This window comes from Bidens hawaiensis, unplaced genomic scaffold (genome assembly GCF_021521415.1).
Source record: "Bidens hawaiensis isolate Kalapana, Puna unplaced genomic scaffold, B.hawaiensis_p1.1 tig00018424_1, whole genome shotgun sequence".
NCBI classification, from domain to species: domain Eukaryota; kingdom Viridiplantae; phylum Streptophyta; class Magnoliopsida; order Asterales; family Asteraceae; genus Bidens; species Bidens hawaiensis.
This window is the reverse complement of record NW_027492782.1, coordinates 140149-161819: the sequence shown is the minus strand read 5'-3', so window position 1 is coordinate 161819 and position 21671 is coordinate 140149. Positions and strand designations below refer to the sequence as shown.

At 38.8% G+C, this 21671-nt stretch overlaps 3 protein-coding genes across 3 annotated transcripts; 1 reads left to right on the top strand and 2 right to left on the bottom strand.

Annotated features, from left to right (window-relative positions):
* Positions 1-10927: 10927 nt before the first annotated feature.
* LOC143555995 (cystathionine gamma-synthase 1, chloroplastic-like) lies at positions 10928-14373 on the bottom strand. Its single transcript, XM_077045437.1, has 11 exons — positions 13924-14373; positions 13737-13840; positions 12763-12836; positions 12507-12675; positions 12364-12423; positions 12083-12286; positions 11925-12011; positions 11731-11838; positions 11383-11478; positions 11177-11295; positions 10928-11097 (listed from the first exon to the last, which is right to left on the bottom strand). The coding sequence occupies exons 1-11, from the start codon at positions 14345-14347 to the stop codon at positions 10974-10976; spliced, it is 1569 nt and encodes a 522-aa protein (XP_076901552.1). The 5' UTR covers positions 14348-14373; the 3' UTR covers positions 10928-10973.
* Positions 14374-17228: 2855 nt separating this feature from the next.
* Positions 17229-19011, top strand: LOC143555994 (protein PAL OF QUIRKY-like). The gene is made up of 2 exons (XM_077045436.1): positions 17229-17959; positions 18210-19011. The coding sequence occupies exons 1-2, from the start codon at positions 17271-17273 to the stop codon at positions 18835-18837; spliced, it is 1317 nt and encodes a 438-aa protein (XP_076901551.1). The 5' UTR covers positions 17229-17270; the 3' UTR covers positions 18838-19011.
* A 58-nt stretch (positions 19012-19069) lies between these two features.
* On the bottom strand, positions 19070-21398 carry LOC143555993 (protein PLASTID MOVEMENT IMPAIRED 2-like). The gene is made up of 2 exons (XM_077045435.1): positions 21375-21398; positions 19070-20637 (listed from the first exon to the last, which is right to left on the bottom strand). The coding sequence occupies exons 1-2, from the start codon at positions 21387-21389 to the stop codon at positions 19111-19113; spliced, it is 1542 nt and encodes a 513-aa protein (XP_076901550.1). The 5' UTR covers positions 21390-21398; the 3' UTR covers positions 19070-19110.
* Positions 21399-21671: the final 273 nt, after the last annotated feature.

Sequence of the window (21671 nt, the reverse complement as noted above, 5' to 3'; positions counted from 1 at the left end):
ACGCACCTGTAGGGTCGACAACAAGCCGATAGCCACCAAACCCATCACCTGAACCTAAGGGATATCCATCCAAAAGGTCAAGGAGACGGGAAGGAGGCAAAGATTGGCTAGACGCCCCAACCCCGGACATACCTAAAGGACCGGCCGCAGTCGCCGGCACCGGAGGAGGCATGAAGGAGGCCGCCGCAGTAGAAACCAACGGAGGTGAACTCACCGGAGGTGAACTCACAACCGTGGTCGTCGCTGCGGAAGAACTCGTAGGAGAAACCACCACCGGCTCAGTGAAAGATTCCGTGAAAATGGCACTGACAGCCGGCGTGGATGATGTTACAGTTGGAACAGTTGCCTCAACGGGATGAGCAACTGAACCAATACTGCAAACAGGCGTAGCCGCCTGGGTCATCGCCTCGGGTAGGTTGACCAAACCTGCCGTCATGGGTCCAGAAACGCTCTTCCCCGCTCCACTCTGGAATGCGGTAGCATCCACGCCTGCACGAAGACAAGATATATAAGCATAATGGCGGAAAGATATGCAATTAAGGTAAATGAAGTTTATACTTACGAGTCCTCTTGAGCTTGAAGGTGCGAACAGGAGGGGACGAACCCGATGGAGCCGGCCTCTTCACGCCGGTCACCGTCGTACTAGGCTGCCCGGAGGTGACAGCTATCTCAACCTCCGGAACAGTGGTCTCACCACCACCAGGGTTCCCCGCCGCCTCCTCGCTTTCGGTCTCTGAATCAGACCGGTTCCCCTGATCGGCAGTGGAGGCAACCTTCGCCTTGCCCTTCCCGCCAGCAGCCTTCTTCTTCCGCGCGAAGAAAGGACCATCTGCGGATTCCTCATCAGAAGATGACAAAATTAGAGGAATTCCAGCAGAGGTTTGAGCATTGAGAGGGCGAGGGTTACATAATCTTTTACCTGGCCGCGTGGCGCTCAGTATCTCGTGGCCTGGCGGGTAGGCCTCCACAAACCGATCCGCCGTCTGCTCAAGGATGGGCAACTCGTTCTCGTCAAGAGCACGAGTACCCAACCGAGCGGGACCACCGCTCTCCCGCGGCTGCAGAAGAGACTGCAAGTTGTTTCCCTCTGAAAATAAAAAGAGAAATGGTTAGAACAAAAACCCTAAATTAGCAAATAATATGAAGCATACCGTAAGGGATAGAGTTCAAACCGTATTCGAGGACGATGGGAATCTGTGGCGCCTCTGCCCCAGCATCCTTCCACACCCGGCTCATACCGAGCATCACCATCCCGGACTCCGCAAAGCGGTAAACCGGAGTCTGGATCCGGGAAATCTTGGAGAACCATTCCGCCTCCTGGTAGTTGGAGGCGTGAAGGCTGGGGAGTGCTCTCCCGTTCTTGAATGTCATCGCAATAGGGATGACACGGGCAGAGATGTAAAAGAACTTCCGCTTCCAAGACCGAAGACTGCGCTCGGTAGCACAGATCTTCAAACCCTTGATCCGGGTGACCAAGGTGTACCAGCCTTGGATGCACCTCCAGGAGAAGAAGGTCATCAGGCGGTCGACATGGGGCTCCACACCCAGAATGAGGCACACCCATTCAAAATGGCGGATCTTGGCGATCGCCATTGGGTGTACCTCCGTCAGGTGCACACCGTGTCTCTCCAAAACACGGTATACAAACTTCGTCAATGGGAACCTGAGATTCCCATAGACGAAGAATGCAGCATATACCCCTATCTTGCCTTTGGGGGCATCGTACACCGTCTGATGAGACGCGGGAAACTCAGGCTCGAAAGGCTCGAGCACGAACTTCCTGACGATGTACTGATAGAGGTCGGCGGGAAGAGCACACTGGCACTCGCCAGCAGTACTCTTATCGTCCTTGTCAGAAGTGGACGATGGGTTCTCGATATACACGTCGGACTCTTCGGCGGTGACTTCTGGATCATGAGTAGAAGACATGTTTTAGATGTAAAGAAGGAACGATTTCAGGAGAATGCTCGACGGAAAAGTTAGAGTATTCGCCGAAAATCGTTTAGAAGAAGATAGAAGTGAAAGCGCAGGTGCAATGAATGCGATGAATTTAATGCGGGGGAGAGAAAAGCGCAGGTGCAATGAAATTATGACACGTGGAAAGAGCAAGCTGGCAACAGCTGTCGACAGGACGCGTGCCGTAAATCTCGCCCCCACGCGCCCGAAAACTCGCGCCCACGCGCCTGAAAAAGCGTCTGGAATGACCATATACTGTCACGTCGCCATAATTTCCTGCACGTCCTGAAACTGTCAGAAGAAACCGTCGGACGACACTAACGTCCCTTCAACAGTTTGGACTGTTCTTATCCTTTCACCAACTCTTCGAATTTCAAAAAAGATTCAAAGATTCAAAAATAAGAGGGAATATACCCCCCTTACCTTGGTACCCAAGAAACCGTAAGACAAGTGCGGGTACAGTGTCAAGGCGAAACCCTTCACATACCTAGCACCTGCAGGGAATTGAAGCCAAGAATACCTTAGAAGTAAAGAAACTATAAGATGAGTGCGGGTACAGTGTCAAGGCGAAACCCTTCACATACTTAGCACTTGCAGGGAATTGAAACCAAGAAGGATCTTCTGGACCGTGCTTGCGGAAAGAGAAATAGCACCTCCACATAGCGGGAATGTTGAGAACTAGCCTGATTGAAACTTCAAGGCGGAATTGGTGGTTTAACATAACTGATCACTATGTCCGAAACTACCAAAATCTCGTGAAGAATCTATACAAGTGAAACTCAACGCTCCAGATGTGCGAATGGGTTAAACACCTACCCGCATCACAACCAAAGATCAGGCAGAAAATTCGGGAATTTCTGCGAGTGACATTAGGAAAACCGCGGGAAGAATCCCCACGGAAAACCTTAAAACTAAAAAGCCTTTCCAAAACCCCTTGCTTAAGTCCAAAAGTTCACCTCACTTATTAACAATTCATGAGAAGAACATTGGACTGGGGGGACTTGAAGAGGTAGGTACCAGCAGAGCCCAGTTGGACCCGCAAGACTCACATTGAAGAGGGACGTCTGCGCAAGGACCAACTGGTTCCGCAGGACCAACCATGCTCAGAGAAGACCTTACGCGCAGTACGCCAGCTGTTCCCGCAGGAAAAGCCTCCCAATGGTGAAGTACACCGCCTGTTCCCGCAGTTGCGGATACAAGCCATCAGGGAAGGCTACCCGCACTAATAGCAAGGCTACACGCACAAGGCACTAACTCAATAATTCAGTAATGTCACCTGACGGAATGAGCAAGGCGGGAATACTCCCGCCCAAATGAGCCAGTCCGTACGCTTCTGGAAGATCTTTTGTACTATACCTGCCAAGGTATGGACAAAATAGACAAGATCTGACCAAAGCAGCCCGTGAACCAATCACAGGGTGACAGCTCACCGACAACAGTACGAGGAGCACGCTCTAGTACAAAATGTCACTATCAGCCGCTGCCTACTCACCAACCCTTGTCGTGGCACGTACATAGCCTGCAGTTGGTGGAAAAGGAATAGTACACAGCCGGCCATGTCACTATCAGCCGCTGCCTACCCACCAACTACCAGCATGGCACGTGCGTAGCCCACAGTTGGTGGAAAAGGAATATTATACAGCTGGCTGTACCTGCTTGGAAACCTACCTTCGGCTATAAATACTCCAACACCTTGGAACGGTATCATTATCTTGTATATTATCTTCACTAGCTATTTCTCTCAATATACACTTATATTTAGAGCAATCTAGTCTGATTCTCACGTCGGAGGGTGGTCACAAGGAGGAACCCCCCCCCCCCTTCTCAGTGACGAGCTCACGGTGTCTGTTTTGCAGGTCATCTGAAGAACAACCATCTTTGCCGGACTTAACCCTCGTGGGAAACATCTATTTAACCCCCAGATTATCCGTAATCTGCCCGGGGTCACTTAGTGTTTCTTCAATAACCTTTGAAGATAAATGCTTCCTTTAATTTAGATAATGAGCATCCACCAAGAAGTATTCACACTAAGCAGTTAGTTCCAACCAGGTGCTAGCCTCTTAACCGGCTAGTTTTGTCAAGACAAGAAAGATGAAGAACACTCTTCTTCAAGTATATACTATGCTGATATTGTGAAATGATCGAAAAACAATACATAAGAACACTTATAATCTTTGTTGAACCACTTATCAATTAAGATGCACTAAAGACTTGATAGATTTCACACACTATGACAAAATAAGTGTGTATGTGTTTCGCACTCCTTAAAACCGTAAGTTTTGCTCACTGTAGTGTATATTCATGATTTCTATAGGAGCCTTGCATTTCACCAACCTTAAACAACCAACAACCAGTAGGAGCCTTTATTTCACCGACCTTAAAACTGTAACCTTTACTCACTATATATGTGTGTAAGGCGGGCCCAGCTCTGGGAAAGCAAAAAAAAATTTGGGCCAAAGACGAAAATTTTTTTGGGCCTTAAATAAAAGGAATATTTTGTAAACAATTTAATTTTGATATGGGCTTAATTGGTTATAAATTAGGTTGTGTAAAAAAACTTTTGTATAAAAATATGATTAAACATGCCTCAAATAAGACTTGAACCCATAACCTTTTGGTTAGGAGTAATAACTCTTTACCACTAGACCAAGCTAATGTTCATGCAAATGAGTTTAAATACTAAAAATATATATTGTTTTAATAAAAATACATATATTTTTTTTTTAAATTTCGGGCCTAACGAGGTGTCGGGCCTGTGGCCGTCGACCACCCAGCCCCCCCTATGGACCGGCCCTGGTGTAAGGATATCCGGGGTGAGAGTTGAGTTCCCATCGGCTTCATGCAGGGTTGTAAGTAACGACAACACCATCACCAACCCTTCTTGTATAGTAATCAGCTTGAAATTTCGGGTTTGTGAACCCGATGATTTGTTTGACTTAATTGGATCGAGTAACATGAACAACACCGATAATATTCTGATAACTCACCACGACACTTTTTGTTAAGAACGAAAAACCAAAAATTATAATAACCCCAGACCCTCTATTTATATTAGAAAAAATGGGTATTCCCAAGTTCACTTATTACATATTTACCAAATCCTTAAAAATCAATTGCATATTTCCCCTCCCTAAACCACAAATATTGCATATTTCCCCATTTCATTAAAATTAACTAAAAAGATAACTATTTTACCCTTAATGAACTAATTAAAGACTTATTTACACATATTCACTTCTTAATAGCAACAACTGCATATATCCCCAATTTAAAACAAATCAAGTCGGTGTTAAAATGAACATATCAAAGCTAATCAATTCAATTGGAGTCGATTTTTTTACTTGTTTGCAAATATATAAAAAAAAATTTACATAGTTTATAGGTTGAATATTTCTAACATGGATGACATATCAACAAATTTTATCACGTAATATTTTATAAAAAGGCTACTTTGACAAAAATATAAAGCAACATTCATTCACGAAATCAAAAGAAGAAAACTGAAAAAGATGTCAAATGTTAACATCATCCTAATAGTAGCTTCCAAATATTTCAAAATGATCAAACCAACATTTAAAAATGGTCAACCCAACATTACAAAACACAAGAAAAATACAAAGCACAAGAATATTATGCACCTTTTACTCACTTCGTTTTACTTGTTGAAGGTTGATCTTGATTTTCTGCATTTTTGCATGTCATTGCACGGTGTCCATACTCACCAGTCCCCACAATGCTTGCATTTTTGTCTCTTTTTCGTCTCGTCGTTTGGTTTCATTCTATTATTTCTTGGTATTCCGGTGGACGCTTAATTGTAGGTGGGTGTATCTTCTCCTCGGTATCTATATGCACCCATTGATCCTTTGTCGGCATTAGAGCAACTTCTGAAGCATAAGCTAATTTGCACTTCTCAATAGTCAAATAGGAATCAACATATATCTCCCAGTTTGCATCCCTCTTGAAAATGATAAAAGTTTCCCATGTAGACATGAAATACCTTTAGCATGTCAACACCGACAAGTACACGTTCTTTCATCAAGTGAAACCTCGCAACTTTGGTCCATGTGTTTTACTTTACTTCGGTTTTCACCACTTCTACAAATTTCATACTCACCCAAATTTTACCCAAAACATTCAAAATATATTAAAAAAAAGTTCACTAAAAACATTCAAAAAGTATTTTAAACATTACACTAAACTTCTCTCGTTCTCGTTTAATTTGGACCACCTCTTCTAATAGTTGACTCAGCAGTTCATCTTGGGCAGCATTAGACGTTTCTTGGAGCTCTAACCTTTCATTTATAGCCTTATTATGAACTTCTTGATCTCTCTTCATCTCCTTTAGAAAATCCATAACATCTTTTATAGACTCTTCATTGTTACCCAAGGAATCTTCTTGATCCTGCTGATAATTCTTTTGATAAGTACCACCATGATTATAATATTGAGGGACTTCTTCGTATATCGGTTGGGGATACTCATCATAATAGTGGTTTTCCTCATCTTGGTAACTTACAAAAGTTGGCATCTCAGGTCCATCACTATCATACTCATCAGCTGACTCATAATACCAATGATCATTAGGTGGAGGCGATGAATAATTTTGGTATTGATTGTTACGACCTTGTTGATTGAAATTCCTTTGGTTATAATTATCTGACTTGCAGTAGCCTTGAAGGTTTGGTGAAGGTGGTTCATGATATGAAAATGAAGGGTACGAATCGTCGTCCTCCACGGCCTTATATCCTTCAACTGGGTCATAAACCCAACTCCACGTCATCTTGAGTTACCTGCACACATGAGACACACAAATACCTCGCGAAAAATCAAACGAATAAATGTACAAAAACAAAAACTAAATTAATAAACTAAACTAGCACTTTGCGCGTTGATTCCCCGGCAACGGCGCCATTTTGATCGATGTCGAAAGGTCAATCAAAAACATTTATAAAAATTACCTTTACTAACTAGGGCAAGTAAGGTGTCGAATCCACAGGGAATCAGTGGAAAATGCTAATCAAGTTCAATGTTTAATAAATAATTATGCTAGGTGGACAGACGATGTCAAACAGATTAAATATGAGAACACAATTACCTAAGTTGTAAAACAATTAAAAGAAAAGTAACCAAACTCCAGGTTTCAGGTTGTAAAGCAACTAGACCAATTGATTAAACTTATTTGGAAAACTTGTTTGCTTACACCTATAATCAAAAGACTAGATGTTTGACCTTACTGATTGACAGAACTTGATCTGAACAATTGGTTTGGTTGAATAATAACCTAATTGATTACCAGTTTTAGGGTTTGATAAATGTAACTGATTTAATGGCTAGAGATAAACGGGTTAATGACTCTAAGAACCTAATCCTAAAAGTTGATGACCACAAATCAATTAACTGATAAAATCACAAAACATTCAATTACGAAAAACTGTTGAATGCTCCTTTAATCTCCACTCACCTGTAAATATAAAACCACTCAAAGTAATCGTGTCTAAGGCATATAACAACAGAAAAATAAACACCTTGAATCGTAAATTCATAACCACTAACCATTTATCTTAAAATGAATGCATGCTTAAATATATACTTTTATATCATAAAAAGAAAATAATTTAAAGCACATAGGCATATGAATAAAGTAAATAAAAGATCACAGTATTACTTTATAATTGGTTACCATGAAGCTACAATTCCGTTCATTTAAAACAATAGAATAATAAAGCACATACGCATATTACTTTAGAGCAAAAAACTTGTAGCTTTTGCAATACATCATATTTTGTCACAAGAACACTTAATGCATTCAAGTTTTGTATAAAGCATGTTTTTGTTTTCGTCTCTTTGAAATAATCTAGATTAAGAATTTTCAGTTTCTCCATATATATGTCACTCAATTTATGAACATCAATATATATATAACTTAAACAATAATTTAAACTTTAAAGGTTTTAAAATAACAACGGTTACAATCGTGACAGAACAAATAAAACAAACAGAGTCATAACAATTGTTCTAATAACTTCCACATCAGGAGTTTTTTTTTCTTTTAATTTAACTTATATATTTATAAATAACACAAAAATAGTCACTCCTTTTAAATCATAAAAAATAAAAATTAAAAAGACAATAAATTAAAATCATAATGAACAAGTTAATAACCTTAATTAGTTGTGGATAATAGTCATAATACAAATCATATGTTTAACATAATTGTTCAACACACGGAATATACCAACTCTCACAATCCTAACGATGCATTTAAATGCAAGTAAACATATAGATATCAATACAAATTTTAATTCTTACTCTAACATAATATTCTTAATATAAGTGACTTGAGAGAATAAAATATAACTATTAATCAGTGTCCTTATTTCTTAAAAGTAGTTCGTTTAGAAGACTAAAGTACCATTAAAAAAGTAACTGTTAAAAATTTCATAATTTTCTTTTTATCATATTCATATGAGCGAATAACTTTTAGGATTCAGGAAGGCTTATAAAAAAAAACACTATGAATCTTTTGATAAAGAAATCGATCCTTATATGTAGTTAAATCTCATATCTTATTTTTAAAAATATCTTTGTAATTGTTATAATATGTAGTAAAACAAATAAGTTCCCTTTATTACTTAAAACTAATTAGAAGATTTAATAAATATACACAAGATTTATAAAAGGGAAAAATCGTTAAGAATTTACCTTGGTTAGTGATTTACTAAAGCAGAAATAATATATAGTTAGTACTAAAGTTGATAAAGAGTAAAGACGATTCATGTTCAATTTTCAAAATAAAATATATGCAAAGAATAAAATAAGGTTAGAAAATCATTACCTTGAATTTGTAATACAGATGACGACTAGCTAGGCTATCAAGACGGTTCAATCTTATCACATATATACTCTGTTCCCGAGTCCAATTTAGTCAAGCAAAGGAAAAGAAAGTGAGAAGAATTAGGAAAAAAAAAGTGTTCCTGAGTTTTTTTAAAGAGGGAAAGAAAAAGAAATGAATTAATTTGGAAGGAAAATTGACCCTAGTGAGACGAATGGAGAGACTGTTTTAATCAAAGGCAGCGAAATCCATCTCGGCGGCTATGTAGGGTTTCTGGTGAGAGCACTTTCGTGCTGATAACGTGTTTTGAAACAAGCCTAATAGTCAAACATGTGAGAAAGAGATGTAGGAAGAAAGATGGAGATTTTATTAATCATATGTGTATATTACAATAAGATATAATAAGAAGTATATATAGAATAGGAAAACTTGGGGAGAAAACTAATCTATATTAGGTGTTGATAACCATAATATTAATATATTTATAACAGGTTTAAAGATGTATACATTATTTTTTTCATTTATTGATGGCAATAGACAAAAATGTTGTTGATGGAGATTTGGCAGTGGAAAATAAACTCCTCACCAACTCTGCACCAAGGGTTTTAAATGTCCTGCAACACCGTTCGGTCACTTGTCGAGCTGATCGGGTCAGATCTCGTCAATATATAAACAATAAAATAATATCACACGTTTTTTTTTTGTGTGTTGTTAATGGGTTAGTCCATTTGCTATACAAACTAATATAGCCTAAAGGTTCACATGTGAAATCATATGAAGAGCATTCCCAACTCGTTCCCTACCCTATATTCATATATATCATATAATTATACTAAAAAAACACTGTGTTTTCTCTCTTTTGTTTAATTAAATAATATTTATTATACCTTTATTATCATATTTTCTCTCTTTCACTCACAACTACTTTATTAAAATATTAAAAAATTATACAGTCTCTACAGTAAAACCTCAAATTTAACATTCCCATATAAATTTTCTCTTTCCTCTACTTACAACCACTTATAACCATACCATATAATTTGCAAATCTCCCTCACATAATTTTAGAGAACGGATTGAAAATGCTCTAAGAACCTAATTAGTAGAAAATTTGACCGGTATTTTGTGAAGTGCATGATTGGATGTGTTGAAAATTATTGAGGTTGCCATTTCCAATAATAACTGAAACGGTTGATGATGAAATGTCAAGATTGCAATTGGTTTGATTATATGCACAGAATATGGAAGCAACGGATCTATGATGGAAACCCCATATGTAATGGGATCCACATTGGCATGTCTCCGGAAAGAATAATTGGAAATCCAATCCCATAGTATCGACGGATCACGGGGGAATCATTATCGGTGATTCTCTCCCACCGGTGACGAACTTTAAAAAGCAGGTGCTATTTTTAGAAATGTCTTCACTTTTTTTTCTTTTTTTGGTGCGGGTGGGGTTATGTTAGAAATCCGTCGATACTCAATAGTTGTGAGAAATATGACCGTGGACATTAGGCCGCCAATGATACACATTTGTTAAGCAGTGTTAAACATATTGATATTGACTAGTGTAACCAGTTTTTACTAAACTCAATCCGCCAACATTTAAATTACTTTTTTAACACGAGAACTTCATTTGATAATTGATGTATTTTGATAAGCAGATTAAGAAATGTTGTTTTCAGGTTACATAGTTAGGCATGTCAAGTTTAGATTAAGTTCTTCAATAAAGGCTCAACCAAATTTCAAATATTAAAGCACAAATTTCTCTAGCAGAAATGAGATCAAACTCAAATATGTTGTAGTACCTACTGTATGTATTGAAATTTAGGATAGCCTTTATTATTGATATGTACATGATATGTGACTCACATATATGTGACACATTTCCGAGAATTAAGTGTGGCAGCTTATGGATTATGTGTGGTAGGTTCGCCTACGTGTACAAAATAAATTCCTTACAAGGGTTACATGCCTTCTTTCCATCAACTAGGTAGAGGAGAATGTATTTGCTAATGTTCCGTGAATTATAATCCGTATTTAAAACCAATGGGTCGGTTTAACAGTATTTGAATATTTTTTATTAATTAATCTATTTTCTAAATATAAATACTAGGCTAAAACTGCTTCGCCTAACACGAAACCACAAAAACAACAAACAAACACGCACAGGTGAACCACGACTATTATATAGCCTCCAAAGCCTGAAGAACATCAGCCTCCAGATCCTCATAGTCTTCAATTCCAAAACTGAAACGAACCAAATTGTCCAAAATCCCATATTTTGCCCTCTCAGGTTGACTAAGATCCCTGCCAACACAAAAACATTCAGCAAATCTTGTTGCAATACAAGTCCAATCAATATGCACATAAAGAAAAACCGACTGACCAGTAAGACATAATGGCTGGCTGATCCACAATGCTTTCGCACCCACCAAAAGACGGTGCAATATATGGAATCTTTAAAGAATCAATAAATTTAATGGTGGTGTGTAAGTCACCATCCACCTAAATTAACAAAACAAAAAAGGTTAGTTACTTTAAAAAGTATTGCAAAGATGAGAAAATAAAAGACGGACAAAGACTAGAGTGGACCTCAAAACTGACGACGCCACCATAACCAGTCATCTGTTTCTTCGCAAGTTCATGTTCGGGGTGACTTTGCAGTCCTGGATAATAGACACGCTTCACCTGTCAAAGTAACACAACTGTCAGAATCATCATGTGGCAATTTGGATCCATTTTTTAACAATCCGTAGACTGTGGTGACAATTTTATAAAAAAATTGTTTCTAAAAAGTTTTCTAATTATATCAACATTAGTAATAATTAATTTGCCAACTTGACTCAACCCGTAGTCCCATACTCCCATAGTAGGAAATTACAGATTTTCACCCAGACCCATTTTGGCCCATTAGCCAACTGGGCCGGCCCAACTGAGTACCTTAGGATGTGCCTCTAAAACTTCGGCCATCCTCTGCGCAGTGGAACTTTGCTGCTGTAAACGCAGCTTTAGCGTTTTCATGCCTCGAATGAGCAGATATGCAGCATTCTGACATCAAAAAAGGGAACACCATTAACAATGTCAACCAAAATGATTTCAACAATGAAAAGCTAACAATAATGAAGAATACTTACAGGATTAATAGTGCCACCTAAAACATGATGCACAATACGAACTTGAGAAACTATTTCAGTAGAACCGCTCACGCAACCACCAAGCACCTAAAAACAAAACAAAAAAGTTAATAAAAACACAGACAAATGCTAGTAAAAAAAATAGATTAAATGCTTACATCATTGTGACCCCCGAGATACTTGGTTGCAGAGTGTACAACAATATCAGCACCAAGTGCAAGAGCCTTCTGGTTCAAAGGTGTAGCAAATGTTCCATCAATGCAAACCAAGGTTCCTTTAGCATGACACAGCTTTGAAACTAACTCAATGTCAACACATCTTAGAAACGGGTTCGTTGGTGACTCCGTGAAAAAAAGACTAACCTGTAACATTAAACAATATACATTAATTCCTTTTTGATAAAGTTTGATTCAATTTGTTACTACTACTGAGTACTGACTTTGTGGTTATTTAAAGCAGATTCGAGCCCAGCAATATCTGCAGGGTCAATGACCGATGCCTGCATACCAAGACAAAATAAACATTCAAAAGATACAAAATATGATAAATAAAACACACGGATTATATTTATAAAAATCATACAGTGATCCCCATCTTGGGAAGAAAGGTCTCAATGAAAATCCTGGTTTTTCTATAACAATCAGTTGTGGTGATGATGTGGCCACCAGCTGGAACCAGAGCTAACATCATGACAGTGCTAGCACACATTCCAGAGGCCAGGATCAAGGTTGATTCGGCTCCCTCAAGCTGACTGTTTTTTCATAAATTAACGTTAACTTTTATTTCAATAGCATAAGTTTTTCAATGTGATAACAAAATAGAAAACCAATAACAATACCTTATCTTCTCCTCCAAAACTTCGGTTGTGGGATTCCCATAACGCCCGTACTCAAAGCTAACATGTCGTTTTTCCTGGTTCAAAACCAAATATCCAGAAAATCATAATCTTATCTTACTAATCAAGAAACTCAGCACACCACTTAATCTCAATCATGCAGGCATGATTAGTAACTTCAAGTTTTTACCATTACAAGATTATCCAAACTCAAATACTTTTTTCACTCAAAAGCATTCAGAAAATCATAATCTTACTTTCTTAATCAAAAAATTCAGCAAACAACTTAACCTTCATCTTGCAGACATGTTAGCAATTTTAAGTTTTTAACCCTAATTACATGATTATCCAAATTTTAATACTATTTCCACTCTTAAGCATTCAGAAAATCATAATCATACTTAACTTAATAAAAAAAAAACTTGGCATACAACTTAATCTTAATCTTGCAAACATGATTAACAATTTTATAATTTTTTAACACATACCTGATTATCCAAATTTGAAAACTTTTACACTAAAAAGTAACCATAAAACCATAAACTTACTCTCTCTATATATATATATATATAAACTCAGCAAACAACTTAAAATTATCCAAAGTTGAAAGCTTTTACACTAAAAAGTAACCATAAAACCATAATCTTACTATATATATATATATATAGGGGAGGGTTATCCTAAAAATAAGTACTTTCCTAGAAAGAGTAGGAATAAATCATAACCATTAGATCATGTTAATCAATGGTTGAGATTTAAAATTACCAAAAACCGACATAGTTTCTTAGAATTACTCTTTCGCCATTATAACCGACATAGTTTCCTAAAATTATTCGTTTTATTGCCGAATGTCAAAAATCTATTCGTTCTACCATTCCCAAGAAACTTTTTATTTTTATTTGAACTTGAAAGCTGCATTGTTTTGAGGACCTAAAGAATATAGTCCATATAGTATTAATTATTTGCTGTTTTTATACCTTGAAATCAATGAGTTGTGCAGATTTCTTGAAAAAATATGCAGATGTATTGACCACGGGGGTAGTTATTGCGTCAGTAACAATGCCACGACCCAATCTTTCACCTAACAAAAGCAATATAATTATTTATAATAAATAAAATAATAATATTATTATAAAAGTGTGCAAAATGACAAAGGTAGCATACCAGCATGAATAGCAAGGCTCCCATCACCGGTCAAAAACGACGGCTTACGTGTACTTTCAACCAACTGTACAGAACCATTACCACCACCATTACAAAACCCTAAAACACTCTCATCAATATTATTATTATTATTATCAACGTCATCTTCACCCGCGGCAGAGATCGGGGCGGAGGAGGCCTTGGCCTCCGCCGCCGAAGACAACGGGTGGTTGTTTGACCAAGAAGCCGCAACGATCTGAGCGACGCCGATGTTGCTGCAGTTCCGGCGAGCCTTGTTGCTGAGCTGCCGGACGAAGTTTGGCGGGAACCTGAGGATTAAGGACGACATGCCGTAGGGTCGTTTGGGAGATAGGCCACGTGGATTGGAACGGCGTTGGAACGGAAGTGAAACCCTAGGAATGGAAGTGGAGGCGGAGATGGTCATATTGGAAGAGGATTGATCGGACGGTTGGAATGAGATTTGGGAATTAGGAGAGGATGATGTGGAGGTTTAAGTGGATGGTTGTTGAGGTTAATTTATAGAGTGAAATGAGGTTAGATGGATCTTGGAAATAAATGGGGGTTTCTTGGTGACATGGCTGTGAGGGTAGCTATGTCTTTCTAAATTTAGAATGATTTTAATCAGATTTTTTTATATCATATGATAAGATAAGATATTTATCTTCCTTAATTGTTAAAACATGAAACTCTAGTCATCTAGGTACTAAACTACTAGTCTGTTTGGTGGAGTGGCAAACAGGTTAGGTCGGACGAGTTTGCGTTATGGGTTAGGTTAGAACGGGTTAGTGTAGGAACGAGTCGATTTAAAAAGGGGATGATTTGGTACTGGTCGAAAGGGTTTGGGCTAGAACGGGTTCAGGTCAAAACGAGTTGGTTTAAAAAATTGTTGGAAATTAGTGTACGTTTTGGCTTTGCTTATGGTTTCAAGTTTCAATACCGTTTACGCGCTCGATGTCGTGTTACGCGCATACTGACCTTGGTTACCCGTCCAATGTAGTGTTATATTGTGTGCCAACGTCGGGTTATGCACGTACTGATGCTGGTTTTGCAACTTTTTTTTTCTTTTTTTAACAAAGCTTATAAATTTTATGACAAAATAAAGGGGGCATACAACTCAGCAAGAGGCGGGGAAACATAAAAAAACAAAGAAACAGATAATCATGCAAAACATACAAAATAAAAGCCAAAGAAATATACCTATGTAATCTCCCCCATAATTATGTGGAACGGAGAAGCTCTGCCAAAAAACACCTTCTCGATGCGATTATTCCATAAGCTGCATAAAATACCGGTAACAAGTAACTTCCTTTTCGCCTTGTTTGAACTCCAAATTTTCCCATATTGAATAATTGCCTTGCCATCCTCAAATGTGCTTGGGGAGGGGATTTTGATCCATCCACAAACCCCTTCCCAAACTGCCATCGAAAAAAGGTAATGCACCAACAAGTGATTGCGTCTTCAGTGTCGTTTAAACAAATTGGGTGCATAATGAGTGTTGTCGCAAAGGTATCATTATTGTTTTCACACTAGTATTACATTAGAGTTAGCATCATTCACCGGTTGTGTGCTGACGTATTTTTCCCCCACATTTCAAGAAAACTGTCAAGAATAGAACTGACAGGTAAGACTGATAGAAGATTGGTGACATAGTCATTAGAGGTGATCTGTTGGCTCAGATATCTTATTCAAAATATTATTTAAAGAATTATATTTTCAAAATTAATTAATTGTATCAAAAAGGCTTCTTGACATAGTCATTATGCCCTGTTTGCGGTGCGCGCATATATAATGTATATATGTGTGGGCCTTTGGGTGGGCAAAAGTGAAATGGCACTAATTTTGACGTTATTTTACTAATTTCGTGAAAATAGCGTTAAAAGCGGCAGAAGGTTAATCAGGCATCATGTGGTGGCGTTGATAACCGAAAGACAAGGGTACATGCACCAATCGGCTGGGGTATGATGGTTGAGTGTTATGTGCCTTATGTCCAAGGCTTGATGCAAAACCACTATCGAGCCGGGGGTCTCACTGGAAGCATCCTCTCTATTCCTATGGAGTAGAGGTAAGGTTGTCTACATCTTACCCTCCTCAGACCCTACCATAGCTTTGCTATTGGTGGGATACACTGAGTACGATGATGATGATGATGATATTTTCAAAAGACAGGTAATTGAAATATAAAACGGGTATTCAACTCCCGAGTTTTCAATATAATAATATTTTATCTAAAAAGACTTCCGCTGATATTTTATACAATATTCAACGGGTATTCTAACCCTACATTTTATAAACGAATATTATATTCTTAAAGACTTCCGCTAAAACAAATCCGCAACTCTGATATATTTTCAAAACAAATACCAACTAACGGGCGTCGCACCTAGGCCCTAAGTCGGGGTGTGACAGTAAATTTTTTTGACACATCGCGTAGCGCGATGGACCTATTAAACCGCCTCTTAATATTTTAATCTGTTTCATATCACGACGGATACTAGGGTTGGCCGTCACGTAGCGTGACGCCGCCCACTAGCCTTGATGACTCGACACGTAGACCTGTCGTGTGGTTGGACACGGGTCACGATTGCTTACCTGGTCATCGCATATCGCGATAACCCTAAGGTTCCGGTGGTCGCATAGCGCGACATCGCCCTCTCTTGGGATTTTGTGAAATATCCATCGCGTATCGAAATGGGTTGCTTCCTGATCCATCGTGTAGGCCAATGAGTCTTGATTTCTAGATTTTTTATTTTAAGTCCTTTAACTTTTGAAATTTACACTTTTGACTCAAAATTTTAGAGATGTTACACCTGCAATATGATATAGAATAATTTTGATATGCTCCTCCTAATCATTGTCTAGGATATGGGTGTGGGTTAACGGGCTGCTGAGCACAGTGGTCTGATGCTATCACAACTTACCTGTTTTAATAGTCTCTTTTAGCATTCTTACCATGTTGTAGTCGGTCTCTTGTGAGACATGTAACACGCTTCAATTTATTATCTCGATCATACCAACCGGTGTCTAGAAACTATTTTAAAAAATACGATACATCAATTTGACAATTTTCAACTCTTTTAAACGCCATTAATTAATTGTATCAAAAAAGGCTTCTTGAAAAGATAAACATAACCGTGACACTTGCGCCATCACCGATCCGTAACCCATCCCAAATAAACAACTTGTTTAATACAATATTACTTATAATAATAATAATAATAATCGTTTCTTTCACGAAAACCCACCTCTTCCCGACCACAATGGACCACCCACCACCACCAACCACCGTCGAACCACCACCGCCACATTCCCACTCCCTCCCACCCTTACCCACCACCAAACTCCGCCTCATGTGCAGCTACGGCGGCCACATCGTCCCACGTCCCCAAACCAAATCCTTCTGCTACGCCGGCGGCGAAACCCGCATAGTCGCCGTCGACCGCCGCACCACCGCCTCCACCATCGCCTCGCTAACCCACCACCTCTCCCGCACTCTCTTCTCCAACCGCCCATTCACCCTCAAATACCAACTCCCCAACGAAGACCTCGACTCCTTAATCTCAATCTCCACCGACGAAGACCTACACAACATGCTCGAAGAACACGACCGCATCGTATCCTCTCCTACACCCTCCCGCATCAGATTGTTCCTCTTCCCCACCCGACCCGAATCCGTCGGATCCTTACTCCTTGACCCGAAGTCCGAGTCTTGGTTTTCCGACGCCTTGAAGAGTACCATGATTATTAACCGGGGGTTGTCCGACGGGTCGGGTATGGGTAATGGGTTAACGGGTCTGGAGTGTTTGGAGGGGAATGGGGAGAGTTTGATGAATAGTGGTGATTCGGGGAAGTGCGGCGGTGGCGGTGATTCCGGTTCTGTACCGGAGTCGATGGTTTTGGAGACGTGTTCGTCGTTCGGGTCGATTAATTCTTCGGTTTCAGCGTCGAATTTGGTTCCGGTGGGGGTTGGTAATGAGGATGGTAATGGCGGTTTGATGGACAAGAAGGTTAAAAGTGCCACGCCCGCTTCACTCGAAAGGTATTGTTTGTTTTAAGTTAAACTTTTAACCATTTTAAGTGCAACTTCTGACACGGACATGTTAACACGAAACGGCACATAGTTAAAGGGTCCATGTTGGAAAAAACGACACAATTAGTTATTGTGTCGTGTTTATGTCTAGCATCATATATAATCATGTCTTATTGTGTCGTGTCTAGCTTGTTATGCCAGCACTAATGCTAATGTATGTTTTTTTTTATTTGCGCATTCGATACGTTACATTCAACAGTGATAAAACTGCTCGAGTTTATCAAGATCAAGTGCTTCACGAGTCGGAGAGTATCATCTACAATCCTACATTACCAGTTCAAATGCAAAAGAACAACATTCAAGTTTCCGGTTATCAGATACCACACATTCCTGACCAAAGACAGCATCCGGTGCAATACATTCACTCCACATCACCACATTATATCCAATACCCGACCGGACCAACAGTACCCATCTCATCTTACTATCCAATGTATGTACCGTACCAACAGCCACCGCCACACCAGCCCTACCCCATCTACGTGATGCCTGTGGGCCCCACCGATCAAGCTTCCAACGTCACCGCCCCAGCTCATATTGCAAGGGTTTCTCAGCCACCAGCTGAACGCGCAGCAGTTGCACCCCAACCGATTCAATCTAGCAGGGTTCCTGCTCATCCGGCAACACAACCTGTGGGCCCTACGGGTACACCGGCTCCTACTTACGAAAATGAATATGACAACGACCTTGTTTATGCTCAAATCTACAAGAGCCAACCCTCGGCCCCCGCATTCCCCCTTCAGAAATTTGAAACCGTGAAAAAAGAAGAGCAGGTCCCGTTGTCTGATTCCTCAACACAGCTGCCAGTCGGGACCTCACAACAATGACACGGCTGTCAAGTTTAATTTAAGGTGTGTTCATGTGTTGTGACTTTGGTGTTGGTATGTGTTTTTATGTTACTACTACTTTAGTGTTAGTGTGCTATATCATGTCAACAATATTACAAGTTATAATGTTATGTCCTGACCATTTCCATTTGTTGTTGCATGTAAAACTCATTTAACTTATGTATTCATTTTTTTCCGCTTGTTACGATTTCAATTGTTTACATATTATAGACATGGTCATGAACATCAAAAGAGCTCTTATACACAACAAATTCACTCACCCATTTCATCGTTTTCATCCAATAACTTTGCTAAACTTCTTGTCGCCTTTTCCCTTTTTCTACTGAAAGAGGCTGATTTAATCGCTTGACGGGTTGCGGGCGACAAAAACTTTTGTGACCTAGCTCGTTTTCCGGGTGTCATGTTTCCAATTTTGTACATTGATCTTCTAGGCGATGCCACGATGGTTACATCATCATCTACCTCCACATGTAGCTTATTAATTTCTTGTTTAGCCATTTTAATTTTCATTAATACCTCCTTTTCATTAGCTTTTAATGCTTCCACCCAAGCTTGAGCTGCAGCTACTTTCTTATCAGCAATCTCTTCTGCACCACCTGCTTTTTTTGTTAAATACTCATATTCAAAATTGGTGATTTTTATAGTTGACTTATTTTGGGAAGTCAACTCCCGAGATTGTACTGTGGAATCGATTAGATTCTTTAGATTCTCTAGAGCGGTGAATTCGGATGACTTGGCGGCTTTGAGTTCTTCCATGGCAGCTTCTAATCTTTTCTCTGATAATTCTATTTCCGACTCGGTTTTAGGAATTTCCAGTTTGATTTTTTCAGTTTCTTCAATGATGATGTCTCTTTCTTTTATTAATGTCTCCGTTTCTGCTTTTAACTGATCAACTGCGAGTGATAGATTTGATGCAATCAAATTAGCATTTTCTGTCGTGGCAGTAACGGATTCCAGTTTGGCTTTTCCGTTTAGTATCTTTGAATTTAGGATTTGGACCGTTAATTCTTGTCTCTCTTCTTCTTTCTCCAAGCGAGCTGTTTCTTCTTGCACGAGTTTGAGTTCGTTTCTGATTACATCAATGGAGGTCATGAAGTCAACTCCTTCTCGTTTGATGTTTGCAAGCTCGGCTTTTGCTGCTTCTAGTTGTTCTGTGATTGCATGAAGCGAATCGGGACTCTCGTTCGATTCTTTAGCTCGAGCAAGTTCTTGGTTTAATAAATTTACGTTATGAAGCGTTAATTGGAGATCCTGTTCGAGTTTCTTACGTTGGTCAACGTCTTTGACTTTCTTTTTGACTTCTTCTAACTGGGTTTGGTAACGGTTTGCTTCTTGTTTTCTTTGTGCTTCAATGGTTTCTCGTTCTTTAACCGCTTCGATCCGTGCTAGTTCCACAAGAACGTGTTCTTCATCGATTTCTTCAACCTCTTTCTTGATTCTTTCTACCGCACTTGAAAGGGTGGAGTTTTTAGAGCTCGAGATCTTGAATGAGTTCTCTGCTTGTTTTTTTCCCTTTAAAACACGTTTCATGTCGAGCTTTAGTTTCCCCAATTCGTGTTTGATGCGTTCGAGTTCTTTCATCACTTGCGCATACTGATAATCCTCCTTGTTTTTTAAGTATACTTCATGTTCTTGTTGTCCATGCTGTTTAAGGTTTGTCTGTTGCTTCTGCTGCATAGTTTTGGCTCTTGAATTTGATTCTTCAATCTTTAGAGCTAGATCTCGTACGGTTTTTCGAGCATTAGAAAGTTCGGCTTCAGCTCTTGAAGTTGGAAGTGGCTTTTAGGAATTATAAATATAATTAGTAATTATAGACCAAGATTTATCGCTTTCTCATTGCAAACTAGTCATAATATTAGGCCTGTAAACGAACCAACATTCTGTGAACCATTTGGCGTGAAGTACATTTATGTACCTATATTTAATAAACAAACGAGCATGAACAAAGTTTTTGGTTCGTTTAGTTAAATAAACTAACACGAACACATGTGTCGTTTGCTCATTTAAATTTGCTTATCTTCATGCGTTTACATTCATTTATGTTGGTTTGTTAAAGTTTCTTCATTTACGTTCGTTAATATATTCATTTAAAATTTCAGGCCCGTTAAAATTTAGTCTAGGTATAGGCCTAGAACATTGTTCACATTTACTTTTAATTAGCTCAGCTGTGTTTGTTCATCTATGTTCGGTTATGCTCATTCATTTACGTTCATGAACATGAACTGTTTGTTTATGTTGTTCACGAACAAACATAAGCGAACACAACATGTTCATTTTCTTAACGAACACGAACAAGAACAAGCAAACCCATTTGTTTTAATTGTTTGCGAATAATTTTCTTGAGAATGCTGAAAAACTCATTATAGTTTGCAAGTCCAAATAATTTTTAGGTGAGTTTGTTGACTGGTATGAAAATAACCATCTTTTATCTCTTGCGCTATTTTTACTAAATCACTCATTCTGTATACTATAGCCTCTTGCATTTTTAATCTGAAAAATAAAGAAAATCTAAGTACCTCTGAGGATTCCATTTGGGATGTGAAGAACAGAAGAAGTGTCTTTGTTCCCTATGATATTAGCTGCAAAACAGTGTAGATAAATTAAATAGAAATACTCGGTTAGTGTCAAAAGTATTAAGTTTGACTATTCTGATTATGTTTTATTTTCTTCTCCTACAAAGTCAAAGTTTGACTTGTGAATGCCAAATAATCATGACCGTTAATTCAGAAAGAAACCCTTTAGATATTGCAAAACTAAGAAAAAAATCATTTCAATTTTGGGAGAATCTTCATCTTAATTCTTGATATGTAAAC